The sequence below is a fragment of the Brachycentrus maculatus genome, unplaced genomic scaffold (genome assembly GCF_059751285.1).
Source record: "Brachycentrus maculatus isolate JH-2025_06_01 unplaced genomic scaffold, ASM5975128v1 h1tg000586l, whole genome shotgun sequence".
Lineage (NCBI taxonomy): Eukaryota > Metazoa > Arthropoda > Insecta > Trichoptera > Brachycentridae > Brachycentrus > Brachycentrus maculatus.
This window is the reverse complement of record NW_028281326.1, coordinates 499484-514720: the sequence shown is the minus strand read 5'-3', so window position 1 is coordinate 514720 and position 15237 is coordinate 499484. Positions and strand designations below refer to the sequence as shown.

Below are 15237 nucleotides of genomic sequence, written 5' to 3'. Positions count from 1 at the left end.
TATCTGAAACGCCTAATTTACAGAAATAATGACATATCGCTCACACCTTTCAAGAACGTCATAAATAAATAAAAAACTTGATTTTTCAGAAGAACGTTTTGAAAGTTTAAAAATACAATACAATGTATTATAAATAAATATCAAGCCACTTATTGAACTTTTTGCTGTGCAACAAATCTTTTGGCAAAACCTTAAGGTACTTTCTCCATTTGAAAAATATTTAGTATATTTAAAAAAATAATTAAACAATACCTTTTCTTCAAAATGCAAAAACAACACCTGCCCTGTAGCGGGTAAAAATTGAGTTCAAAATATGCCGCTTTTGCTGGGATATAGTACATTTTCTGGGCATTCCGAAAACACGCACTACAGAAAATTTACGATTTTTGATTTATGACGTTCTTGAAAGGAGTGAGCGATATACCGACCGTTTTATACGTTTCTTATATTTATTTTTATAATTCTTATTCGATGATTTTTTTAACCTTAATAATTTTTGCTAATTAAGTTTTTAATTGTTAGGGAGGTATTGGTTAAAAGCTTTTTTTAAAGAGGTCGAAGAATAACAACGGTTTTAAGGAAAAGAAAATTATACGGTGTTTGAAAATGATCCAGAATGCATCGAAACAAGTGTCACAATAGATTTTAAGAAATAGTTACCAAGTAAAACGTAAATTAAAAATGGATAAATCCATTTCACAAAGTGACTGCCGAATCAATTAATGAAAAGGAAAGAAAAGTTTGTTTACTTGTCGATCAGCTGTCAAGGTATTTATTACTCTTAGCCTCCTATAATAACATCACCGGTATTTGTTTAAATTTAATGGAAATAAAGACCTTCAATGGTGGTATTTCACCCCTGACGGTTTTGGAGTATCGTGGTTTAGTTTTAGAAGTAATTAACGCGGTGTATGACGCCTTTCAGGGTAAAGTTGAGTCTGTAGCAATAAGTAGTTATATATTTTATAACTTATTAATACTGAAAATATGTGACACGTTTGGAAAATAAGGCTTTTTTTAAAAAGAGACTTGGGAATTTGCGATTGTTTTGTTCGTGAAATTGTTTTGACGCATTTTTCTGCGTCATTTTCCAACGATTTAGTGCTTTATATTCGATATATCTTTATATTTTTATTTGATTCGTCGCGGCGGTATTGTGAAACGAAATATCGTGATTTCCCTTAGTTTTGCCGGCTAATATTGCTTGCAAAGGAAACTTACGAAGTGCCGCCATACTTCTACACTTCACACACTCTAATTTAACAACAATAAACAATATAACAATGTTAAATTGTTTCCCTGATTGGCTAACAAGTAGCGACTCGGTAAATTACAAAGAAAACACAATCCAGAATTGTATAATGTTAAATTGTCATTTTGATATCTCAACAAAGATAAAGAAGAATATAAAAGTCTGGGCATTTACGGGGCTGACGACCGTCATAGACTGGTTTAAGTGATCACTTTACACACGTGTAGAATTCACCAATTCTACCCATTATTGACAACCACACTACTCAAATTCTTGGAAGTTCTATATATATATGAACCTATTTTGAAACATTGTTCTTGAATCACTAGAACTTCATTAGAGACATCTATTGGTGAGATGAAATATTGGACACACTCAAAATGTTGTATTATTCGTATAGTTACGATTCAAATATCTGAACACGCGTCTGTTTTAAAAATTGACGGATTATTTAAATTTCTGCTTGCATTATCAATTTGGTTTTGTTTAAAAATTCAGAAATAATTTCAAAAACAGATTACATTGAACAGAATGCAACGGTAATGGCAGAATGCTTTCAGCGTGAACTGTTCTGTAAATATATGCAATAGATGATTCAGCATTAAGAAGTTGAAGTTTTGTTTTGGTTAAAATGTTTTTAGTAGTCTAATATCAATAATGATATCATATTATAATATTTTGAGGTTGGTTTTTGTAATTTGATAAAACACCAAAAATTATAAATGAATATACTCAATTCTCCTGTAACACGGTTGAAACGTTCCAGAGATGACGCCTAAAATTACATTTTTTATCTTAAAACCAAACCGGATAGTTGCGATGTAAACATAATATTTTTAAGGCAAGGTAATTTATCCCTTTCTCAGATTATTGGATCTAGAGTGGAATATATATATTTTTAATTAATGTTTTACTTAGTAAATACTATTTCTTGAAATCTACTGTGACACGTGTTTCTATGCATCATTTTCATCATTTTCAAACACCGTATGTTACACATACGGTGTTTGAAAATGATGCGGAATGCATCGAAACACGTGTCACAGTAGATTTTAAGAACTAGTAGTTTTTACTAAGTAAAACATTATTAAAAATGGATTGATTTTACCACAAAATGACCGCCGAATCAATCAATGTAATAGGATTGTAAGATGTATTTTATTTACTGTCTCTTATTTTACAACTTTTCCTTAACGTTTCTTAATATATTTTACTCTTTATCTTGTTTTTCCTCCCTTTTTCCAGTTTAAAATTACATATTACCATAAGCTTTACACCATATTGTATATTGTATAACATAAAATATCCCACGCTCATGCTGTGCCTATGTGGGATTATTTGATTATGTTTTAAATACACATAAGTACCATGAAAGGATAATATATATAATAGTAATAAATAATAATAAATTTGGATAACTGATATAGCGCCATTTTCGCAAAATACTACCTCAAGGGCGCTTCACTATGATATTTTTTTTCTGAAGTTAGCTTATATTACAACTATTTTTAACACTTAATTTACATCATCTATATATATATTTACATCTCTTTACAGTAAACAAAACATTTATTTGACGAATATAAAATCATACTATATTTATACGAATAAGGTTATACATATGTACAAACTCTTGGATTCATTGTGCTGTGTTAAAATAAAGACGTTTTTTTAACAGCCAAATTACTCTTACAAGGTTCCACATGCTACAATTTTCATTTTTTAAAACCCTACATTGATATTTTAAACAATATATATTATATATTTTTTATTTAATAATATGTTTAAATAAATTTTTTCAGTCATGACGGAAAACGCATTCAAGGCGAGAGACATCGGACTGCGGGCGCAGAAGAAGATCCTGTCGCGGATGAGCAATAAGAACGTGGTGAAAGTCTTCATCGACGACAACTCCTCCAGCCTCCTGGACAACCTTTACAAACTTGCCAGGATACATGTAAGACACTAAAACAAGGGTGGCCAACCCGCGGCCCGCGGACCAATGCGGCCCGCTGGGTGGCTTGTGGCCCGGGGAGCATATCACACATTTTTGCTTTAAGTGTACATAAAACCACCAAAAGAACATTCCATCGTGCGTAGTTTGTATCATATCCCATATATGGAAGTATCTCACTATCGTGACAATTTATTCCATATACCTACCAATATTCGTTTTAACAATCACGACCCGTGCCAAAATTGTTTGATTTGAAGCATTTAGAAAACTGTTTGCGTGAAGCAAAAAGATCAATCGTTATCAACATTAATGCACTTAGTTCTGACGAACAAAATCAGACTCCTCACCAAAATATATTTTATTTTGTTTATTTTTTAATATTATTTTTAATATTGCCTAACTCTTATCTAATAAATATGTTTGATTCTCACTGTTGTTATATCTTCTTTAAAAAACAATAAATTCACATATTTCTCGTTTGCTTTGAATTAATGAAAGAAATTTTGTGTTACGGCCCGGTAGGAAATCTCATTTCTATAATTTGGCCCGGCTGCTGAAAAGGTTGGCCAGCCATGCATTAAACCTTACTTACTTGTACACCAGTGTTCCGCAAACTTTTTCTATTCAAGGTTCACCTGCCAGATTAAGAAATTTTAGAGGTACACCAAAGCAAAAAAAAAAGTTGAATCAATATTGATTTATTATTATAATTAATATAATGCGAAAACATAAATAACATATTATGTGTAATGCGATACGTGACCCTACATAACTGAGTACAGCCGATCAAAATTTGAAGCAATTGTGTTATCTTCACAAAACTAGACTTTTCCCGCGGCACACCAACTAATCACCACGGTACACCAGTGTGCCGCGGCACACACTTTGCGGAACACTGATCTACACCAGGGGTCGTCAACTTTTTATGCCTACGGCCCACTTTTTCTTATTTTTCATGGTTAAAATTACCCTACCGCCTACCAACATCTCTAAATCTATATATGTATATTCTATTAAGAAAAAAACATTTTAAGAATTAAAAAACAATTACATGAAATGGTATCTGGGTTTTAAGAAAATTAAGTTGCGATTTGTCGTATGTTGGGCCTTAAAATGTCTACACGTGTCTACTGTGGAATCAGCGGATAAAATATTACCCCTGAATTTTCGTTCACCATAACGATATGTAGTGGGGTGGGGGGGTAATTAGCCCGCCCTGTACTCGAATAACGGCGGTTGGAGACTAATGAATTATTAAATTTTACTTTATGTTCATTTTGTAGCGCCCGTTATTATTATTATGATACCTTATTATCTTCCAAGAGTTTCATGTTACCCTGTATATATAATAGACATGGGCGATCGAATGAAATAACGACTTATAATTAAAATATAATTTTCTTTTAAAATCACTATAAATATTTTATTATAACTTAATTATAATGTCTACCGGTTTCAAAAATAACCGGTAGACAACAGTAAATTACATTTGAATTATAAAAAAGGAAAATCGCAAAGTTAGTGCTTCAACTATAAATTATATACAACATTTTGAGTGTGTCCAAAAACTTGTTTAAAAATCTGGATTATCTCCAATTACAGGAGTTATTTTCATATTATTTAAAAATATTTTTAAAAAATATATGAAAATTACTCATTTAATTGGATATAATCCAGATTTTGTGAACAAGTATTTGGACACACTCAAAATATTGTAAATAAATTATCTGGTCAAATATAAGCTAAAATAATAAAAATGAAAATGATATTTCTGGCGTTTCTCATGCGTGTTATTATAATCCAGGATTCGGACCTCACATACTAATAAAAGAGTTTCTGCTCAATAAAAAGCTTCTTTTCATCTCACCTATAGATGTCTCCATAAGAAGTTCTAGAAGTTCTAGTGATTCAAGAATTATGCTTCAAAATTGGTTCATATATATAGAACTTCCAAGAATTTGAGTAGTGTGGTTGTCAATAACGGGAAGAATTGGTGAATGTTACACGTGTGTAAAGTGATCACTTAAACCAGCTTGTGACGGTCGTCAGCCCCGTAAATGCCCAGACTTCTATATTCTTCTTCATCTTTAATGAGATGTCAAAAAATAATATAAATTATATACCTATATTTATTGTTAATTCTTTGGACTATCAAACCTTAATATATAAAATAATAAAACCCTTATCCGCACCCCAATGGTGCATAGGGCACTGCGTCATATAAACGCAACGTTATCTTGATCGTTTACACATGAAGGAAGGGTGATCAACCCTCCGCTTCAGGTACGCGTCCAGGGTAGTATTGAATAAATATTACAGTGAAAAAATCACTCATATTTAATTTAACCCCCCTGGGAATCGAATCCGGGACCTCCAGAACGGTAGCCGAGCGTGCTGACCATTACACTACGGAGGCGGACAGAAACCTTAGTTGTGGGTAAATCGTGTATCATGGTTGCGTACAAGAAGATTCACAATAATACATTTAAAATATGTGTATTTGTTTATACGACACATGGTAAACAATGAAAGGAAACGTAAACAAAAATGCTTTTAATGCATTTGAAAGATTCCCTCTTACTCACCGATTTATTTTTGTAAGGAATGCCTTCTTCCTTTGAACTGTAAACTGTGTTTATTATTTTTTGATGGATGTTTGAAATACAATGTACTCCTTTGTTGAATCTCATTTCATTTGAATTAATAATCGGACTATGAGTAATCGTTATTTTGTGCTGGATGTACCCAGCCACGTGATTCTGTGACTCACGTTTGGTTAGTAGAAAAATAATGAAAATAGATGTATATTATTAGATTAAGACCAATATTTTTAGCTTTTCCACTTTATTTTTATTTGACCAGCGACCGGGTTTCGTCGTTACCGACATCATCAGACCGGTCTGGAGGTCCCGGGTTCGATTCCCAGGGGGGTTAAATTAAATATGAGTGATTTTTTCACTGTAATATTTATTCAATAATACCCTGGACGCGTACCTGAAGCGGAGGGCTGATCACCCTTCCTTCATGTGTAAACGATCAAGATAACGTTGCGTTTATATGACGCAGTGCCCTATGCACCATTGGGGTGCGGATAAGGGTTTTATTATTTTATATATTAAGGTTTGATAGTCCAAAGAATTAACAATAAATATAGGTATATAATTTATATTATTTGACATCTCATCAAAGATGAAGAAGAACAAGGAAGTCTGGGCATTCACGGGGCTGACGACCGTCATAGGCTGGTTTAAGTGATCACTTTACACACGTGTAACATTCACCAATTCTGCCCATTATTGACAACCGCACTACTTAAATTCTTGGAAGTTCTATATATCGCTCACTCCTTTCAAGAACGTCATAAATCAAAAAACTTGATTTTTCAGGAGAACGTTTTTAAAGTTTAAAAAGAAATCACAATGTATTAATAAACATCAAGCCACTTATTGAACTTTTGACTGTGCAACAGATCTTTTTAGGTAAAACCTGAAGGTTTTTTCTCCATTTGAAAAATATTTTGTAAATTTAAAAAAATAATTAAACAACACCTTTTCATCAAAATGCAAAAACAACATTTTCTGCCCTGGAGTGGGTAAATATTATGTTAAAAATATGCCGCTTTTGCTGGTATATAGTACATTTTTTGGGCATTCCGAAAACATGCACAACTCAAAATTCACGATTTTTGATTTATGACGTTCTTGAAAGGAGTGAGCGATATATGAACCAATTTCGAAACATATTTCTTGAATCACTAGAACATCACTAGAGACATCTATCAAATGTCGGTAACGACGAAACCCGGTCGCTGGTCAAATAAAAATAAAGTGGAAAAGTTAAAAATATTGGTTTTAATCTAATAATATATTAAAATGCAATTCCATCACGAAGTGTCAGTGGATAATATAAATCTATTGAAAATAGATGTGTACTACATTTCTAATATGTATAATTTCACAATGTTTGTGGGTATACAATATTTAAGCAGCAGTCGAGAATTTCGGCAATGTTTGGTATTACATATCGCTCACTCCTTTCAAGAACGTCATAAATCAAAAATCGTCAATTTTCAGTTTTGCATGTTTTCGGAATGCCCAGAAAATGTACTTTATCCCAGCAAAAGAGGCATATTTTTAAATTAATATTTACCCGCTACAGGGCAGGAAATGTTGTTTTTGCATTTTGAAGAAAAGGTTATATTTAATTATTTTTTTAAAATAAACTAAATATTTTTCGAATGGAGAAAAAACCTTCAGGTTTAACTTAAAAAGTTTTGTTGCACACTAAAAAGTTCAATAAGTGGCTTGATATTTATTTTTAATACATTGTGTTATATTTTTAAACTTTAAAAACGTTCTCCTGAAAAATCAAGTTTTTTGATTTATGACGTTCTTGAAAGGAGTGAGCGATATGTTCTTATAAAGTTTAACAGATGGCGCTGCCATTGCGGTAAAAATATCGTTTTTTTACGTGTTTTTATCTGTGACATTAAACAGTGAAAAAATTTCGCAGGTGTACTGGCGAAAAACGTTAACTCGAAAATATGCAATTTCGAATTAATGATGCAGTATTATAAAGTTTTCAATGTTCTATAAACTGGCAAATACACTAAGTAGTTTGAAATGTCATATTTATGTGATTTTAAAAATAAATTCAACTTTATGTTCAATAGCGAGTATTTTATTTAGGCTAAAAGCTTTAAATAACTAGACTTAACGTTTTTTGCCAGTATACTCACGATATAATACTTTATAAAATAAAACTAAAATTTTGTTTTTAACCACTTTTGTTTTTGTCCGCCTCCGTAGTGTAATGGTCAACACGCTCGGCTACCGCACTGGAGGTCCCGGGTTCGATTCCCAAGGGGGGTCAATTAAATATAAATAATTTTTTCATTCTTATATTTATTCAATATTACCTTGGACTGGTACCGGAAGCGGAGGGCTGATCACCTTTCCTTCATGTGTTAACGATCAAGATAACACTGCGTTTATACGATGCAGTGCCCTATGCACCATTGGGGTGCGGATAAGGGTTTGAAATGATTTTTTTTTGTTACTACTTCTTATTAACTAAAAGGGTTTTATTTTTTTTCCAGTCTGGTAACAAAAAGGAGGCTGAGAAGTTGGTTAAGAATATCATCAAGGTGGTCATCAAGTTGGGAGTTCTCTATCGAAATGGGCAGTTCTCTCAGGAGGAGTTGCATGCTGCGGACAAGTTCTGGAATAAATTTCAGGTATGCATTTAAATAGTATCGTGGATATACTGGCATAAAACGTTAAATCGAAAATATGCAATTTTGACTTTATGATGCATATTATAAAGGTGGAGACTGACCGGAGCATTTTGTCGTAACATAACGTCGTAACATCACTCGTGGCGAGCATCAGCGAGCATCCCACACTATGGATGGAGCGCTCGGCTCGGTGTACTGACTGCCTGAATGCTCGCATCGTAACGTGTTACGTTACGACGAAATGCTCCGGTCAATCTCCACCTTAAAGTTTTCAACATTCTATATACTGGCAAAATACACTGAATAGTTTGAAATGTCAAATTAATGTGGTTTTAAAGGTTAATTCAACTTTGAGTTTAAATGCGGATATTTTATTCAGTCTAAATGTTTTAAATAACAGGGATTAGCAAAACAGGAATTTTTTAGAGTTAACGTTTTTTGCCAGTATACCTACGATATATTTAATTCTTATACATGACTAGCAGTACAAAAATGGAAAGAAAAAAAATTAAATTATTGAACCAAATATCTATTTGCCATTTCGAAATATTAATAATATTTAAAGAAATAACCAGAATTTTCAGCTGAAAGTCCTTTTGAGTCATGCAATATTAATTTTTATAACAAAATTTAAAAAAAAAATATGATAGCTTTATTTTTATCAAATCCGATTCTTAACTATGCAAATATTACCGGTTTTAGTAATAGAAGTTAATGCAAGCATGCCTCTATTACTTATTTTGTGTTGAAAAGGTATAATGATTTGAAATTAAAATAATGTTTATTTCCCTTATATAGTTGGCACAGATGGCAGTGATATCATTCTACGAAGTGGATTTCTCTTACGACCGTCCTTACTTGATGAATGCCTTCAATGAATCTCATCAAGCACTGAGGTAAATTATTGTAATAATTTTAGTATGTATACATACATCTTAAATAATAAATAAATCAAATATTGGCCAACGCCAACATGACCAGAATAGAATTAATAAATAATGAAAAACAAAAGTAAATCAGTGAAATGGGATATATTTGAAATCAAGCATAATTTTCATAGTCACTTGGCAGCTTGATATTTCATGCTACATTTTACATGGATTTTCTGATTAGATCTTCAGTTATCTAAAAAAATATATTTCTTACATATTTTTTGTACAATATCATTAGTAATTTTGTACTCCACTCCAATAGTAACAGTCCTCTTCAAATAAATAAAATTACAAACTTTTATGGTGGCTCTTTGCATAAGTAAAATTTCATGGTTTTTTAAAATTATGTGCTTATTGATTTCTTTATCTAATCAAATAACGACTTCTTTAAAATAAGCCATTACTTTATTCGGGTTTTGGATTCTATCAATAAAAACTAATCACTTGTTTTTTTTTGTTTGTGTTTGTTTGTGTTGTGTATTTCTAGTTCCTAATATATTTGCCAATTTGATATCAAAAACTTATGGAGAAAAGAAATATGTATAAAAAAAAAGGAAATAAATACCATCCCAATTGGGAATTAAAAAAGTAATAGTTACCCATTAGTCATACCTCTAGTATGATAAATGATATATTTAGAGTAAAATACCCAACTTCTTAAAGCTGTAGTGTTTAATTGATGTAATATCCAAAAATGGCAAGCTTGGTCATTACATCTACAGACGTAAACAATAAAGTAATCAAACTATTGCATTGGAAATATGTTGTAGATCTGGAATGTGTCCAATGGAGATGCTGCGCTTCCAATGTCAGTGAATATCTGTGCGCTGCGTAATGTTCGCCGTCAGAGGAGATGGAAACAAATCAATACCAAGCGGTTGCACGCTCGGAGCATTGAACACATTCTCTTATTGCAATATCGGAGCGCAACTTGTTCCCAAAGTCAGTTTAAGTAACCAAAATCTTTTTTTTTTAAGTATGAAACATCATCTCTTTTTCAGATTCATTGTACAAAAGCACCTCACTGAAAAATCCCTGGCGCGGATCGACTGGGTCTTTTCCTTTTTCAACAATGCTAAATTCCTCGACGCTCTCTTCAAGAAGAACTCCGAATACAGCGAAACTCTGGGGAAACTAGTAGCGGACATGCATAAAGCCATGGACAGTGGGGACCTGTAGTTTGTCTCTGTTAATTGTGTGAAATTACTCTGAAATACTTGTGAGGTTTGTAGAAAACCCGGTGTGTAATTATTTATTATATTTTAGGTGCCAGGAAAGCAAAGCGTATACTTAAGAGTGTCTAATATATCTGCTTATGCAGGTAAAAATGACCGATATGACAGAATGAAGATTTTTGTTAGAAAGAATAGCTTTGCATGTTAGGATCATCCGTTTGATCTGAAGCACAAAGATTGAATTGGCAGGGAGATAAATGTATATTATTTTCCAAATAAACTTTTAAAATCTACTAAAACCAATCATTCTTCTGAGGCATGTTTTTTCAATTATAAAAATCAAATGTTTTTATAGATTCGTACTGTGTCTTACGGACAAGAGTCCAAATCCTAATGCAGTCAATGTAATTGAATTGTCTATGAGACGTCATGTTAAGTAGTCCTTAATGAAGTTAAGACAACTTCAGATTATCGTTATTTCTATGAGCTTATAATTATGGTAAACACGTGTTCCACTTTAGCGATTTCTTTGATGCAAAAAGTCTAATTGCAAGTAGAAAGTAATTTGGTGGAATGACACGAAATGTAGGGAGAGTGATTAGTGTTGTGTTCACTTAACTATGCCCTAATCTGGCACTTATCTTTTGTGGTCCATTGAAACAATTTTAATGAATTTTTAAGGAATATCTTTGTATATAAAATACTGCGCTCTTATATTTTCTTAAAAAGGTTTGTAAATATTATGTTAAACTATACTTTTGTTTAAATTTAGGTTATTTCTTAGTTCTTTAATCAGTTGTAGCGAATTATTATAAGAAAAGTATTAGATGTGTGGCTTAAGTTTCATATCTTTTAAGGATACACCTAACCCTATACATATTGTTCTTAATTTTACAAATTTATCTGAGAATAAAGGGATGATTAAAATGCTAAACATTATTTAAAAAAAAGATAAACGAAGAGAGAAAACTCACAATGACAATATGAATTCATAATATCACTTCTGAATTAATATTTTTTTAGCAACTTTTCCGCTGCAGGGTTTGAACCCGGGTCTTCTAATGTCTGGTCGGGCGCTCTTATCCCTTGATCTTAACGATGATGCACCTAAACTGAGGATTAAATTAAAGACTATCATAAAAAACGACCTTTGACATGTCATGTGATGAGTTCATAGTTTCTTTTAAAGTTTTTTCTCTTCTTTTGTCAAATATAGCATTTTAATGTTATCAAATGATGACTACAGTTAATTTGATGTATGTACTTCATATTTCGTACCTAAAAGCCATAAATTTTACTTTATAAAACAGAGTCTGTAATCCCCCCCCATGTGTGAGATTGGCGGGTGTCAAATTACTGGTCATGTCAGACATACCAAGTGTAGACTAACAAGGCTCTACTGTATTTTTGACAAAATAAATTTATCAGATATCAGAATAGAACTACAATATTATAAATGCCTGTAATATAGAGTTGCACACTTATCCCCTTAGCACCAAATAAGCTGTCATCAACGATAATGTATTCAATGAAATTTAGTTTGCTGTTGATTGTGAATGAGAGTACACTGTTATTTTGAGTATACCTCTAGACTAAATGGCTACCATAGTAATGTAATCAGAGAAATCAGAGGAAAAGTTGACGAAAAGCAAGGCTTCTGTATGATGTACTTATGGAGACCACAGACTATCATTGTGCTGTAAACACGGCATTGGAGTGACCACTCTTGCGGTGTTTGCAAGTTGAGCTCGTCCTACATGCAGTTTATTAGCTTGTCCCGCGGAGACTTCTGTTAGACAATACAGATGTGGTTCCAAGGCAATAAGTGTGTGACAACCTTTATACATACATATTTGACTAAGAAACTAAAACCAGATGTCTGTAATATCACAGAAAAATATATTTTCTATGACATATCCTACTATTAAGTCCAATTTAAATTTTGTATTGAATTTTAATTTGGACATTTTTAAAACAAATCTTATTTGTTTCTCATGAATTATTGTGCTACCTTAGTTCAAAAAACATTTAAAAAGTTAAAGGAGGACATTCAAAATGCATAACTGATGTTTTTTCCTTACTATAATTATTTCCGTAGTTAATATATTATGATTAGTCATTTTATGTATACAATTTTGGTTCATATCAATAAACTATGAATATTTCTTACATTCATAAGCGGCTTGCGTAAGCCCCTTCCAACCCGTCACTTATTTTGGTTAATCCATCAGAAAAAAACACATGTTTTCGACTGAGTTTTGTTTCGAACCTTGCCAATTGATTTTAAGAAATTTCCTCAAATTCTTGCCTGTATTCAAATATTTTACCCAATGAAACCAAATATTGAGTAGCATTTATAATTATTTTTATGATTTCAGAAGTAATTTTTTTATAAACCTGCATATTATGTATGACTATTGGAAGTATTTTAATACCGAGTATGTGTAGTTTGTACCTTCAACTAAATTGGCCTTCAATTAGTGTAAAATCTGTTAATTTTACTAATGATCATACAAACGCTTATAATATACATTACGTTTAACTTTAGTTCGTACTTGAAACACGGTATTTATTGATATTCAGTAAGATTGTTGTCCAAAAATTAACAATAATTATAATTAAATTATTTATTCATGTGTAGGGAAACGTAGAGTTTAGGTCAAATTGTACTTTTATGTAGGAAAATGTTGAGCATTTACATTAAGGTATCTGATTTAATAATAAGAATGAAGAAACCAAATCAAAGTTATAGAAATCAAAATATGATTTTATCTTTGATGTGGAAATTAATTTTGAAATAGCGTGTTACATAAACAATACTAGCCACTGCTAGTTAATTAAATATAAATAGTTTTTATTTAAATGTCCATATTTTTATAACAATCTTCATTGATAATAAAGTTTTTTCATATATAGAAAAACTTACATATCAAGCCTAACTGACATTATTTATGTTTATGCAAAAATGTCATTATAATCTTGATATTTTTTTGATCTCTGCCCATTTAATGAGTCCTTACTGGCACCAAAATGTCATAATTCAATGTATTATTATTAGGGGGTTGATCTTGCGATGATGTTGCCAGAAATTGAACTCGGGATGCATTTTACGTAGTATTTTTATGAAAATAGCGCTGTATAAATCATCCAAATTTATTATTATTTTTATAATATTAGTAATGGAAGCGTTTGTAAATATATTACCTTTATTTGCGCTTTTTTGCCAGGTAAGGGCTCAATTATATTTTTAATGTTTTTTTTTTTGTTAATTGAGGACATTGGCAAACACAACAACATCCAAATAAGATATATAAATACACTTTGACAAATTTCTCGGTTGAATGGTTAAAAATGGAACTGAAGGAATATCATACGGTTTCATATATTTTGGCATGGTCAAAATCATTTTTGTGTTTTAAAAAATGGCAAAAGCGGCACCCTGACTTGTTCTACAGATAAATTTGTCAAAGTGTAGTCTATGGTAAATCCATAGAAAGCATCGCAATATAGAAGAGGATATATTACATCTTCCCGCTAAAAGTTTATCTATGTGTTTGTTACCAATCCCTTCAATTCCAAGCATTTACCTTTTTATATATTTATTGTGACTGGAAATTTATAAGCTTGCCATTTTTTATGTATATAATGTATTGGATATATAAAATACTCACTATGTCTTTTCAACATATAAAACCCACTTTAAAATTATATATATTCAGTTAATATTTTCCTTCCTGGGTGTTGTAACATGCAAAAATTAAAATTCTTTTTATGGTAGTGTCCTTTATAAAAATTATACACATTTGTAGATTTAAAAAAAAGTGTTTTGCTGTTAACTTAGACTCGGTAATTAATACCTTGGTTAACAAATGAGTCGATGTTTTTTTTGTGTTTCAGCTCTGTATGACAAACCGATTTGAGGTTATTATTCACCATCAGCCCTGATGATAAATGGTGCAATTACCAACTGAAACTTTAGCAAGAAGTGATAATGACACATGGTACAATAACCACAAAAAAGTAATGGGCATTTGAAAGGCCGTGAAAGTAGAAGAAATTTAATGCACTCAGTCTGGGTAACATTTTTGTTTGTTCTTTGCTAAGAAGGATTGCCTTTGTTAAGAAGCTTTTCATCAAATACGAAGTACTTCAAAGCTACCTGATAAATCATGGTTACGTTGAAAACCATTATAAATCATATGAAATTGTCAAGTTTTATTGTGAGATATTATATCTTTCAATCATGTCAGTTTAAAGTTGAAACTAGCAAAAAATACATATACAGCATACATACATACCAATGGATTTTTTTTCTATTGAATAAAAATGCTAATTTACTTTTTGGTTGAAATGAATATTATGGACATACATTAATTTTTATAGTGCAAATTTCTTTAACTTTGTGGTTATAAAAATTGATACTGTAATTGCTATTTTTCTCACTTTTTTATGTGTTTTTTTTTTCTAAGTACAGGATAAGTATTGTGCGTTCATCAAATAAACTAAACTGTATCGCACCATTTATTAGAAAAGTAATGTTTATCAAACTCAATGTGTATATCTGTTTTTTATTCAATGTTACCCAGATTTATTGCAACTAAATAGGGATTTTTACCCTAAAAAATCATAGGGAAACACACAATTAGGGTTTATTTAGTCTTCTTTGTCAGACTTTTTCTGCCATC

The 15237-nt window shown here is 31.4% G+C and overlaps 1 protein-coding gene across 1 annotated transcript in view; it reads left to right on the top strand.

Annotated features, from left to right (window-relative positions):
* sigmar (Tumor necrosis factor alpha-induced protein 8-like protein sigmar) overlaps window positions 1-13394 on the top strand; it is a 64936-nt gene extending 51542 nt beyond the window's left edge. The window contains exons 3-6 of the mRNA XM_088273519.1: window positions 3055-3209; window positions 8308-8445; window positions 9244-9341; window positions 10379-13394. Of these exons, the coding sequence (XP_088129645.1) occupies window positions 3055-3209; window positions 8308-8445; window positions 9244-9341; window positions 10379-10556 (569 nt within the window). The 3' untranslated portion in view covers window positions 10557-13394. The remainder of the gene's footprint in view (window positions 1-3054; window positions 3210-8307; window positions 8446-9243; window positions 9342-10378) is intronic.
* Window positions 13395-15237: the final 1843 nt, after the last annotated feature.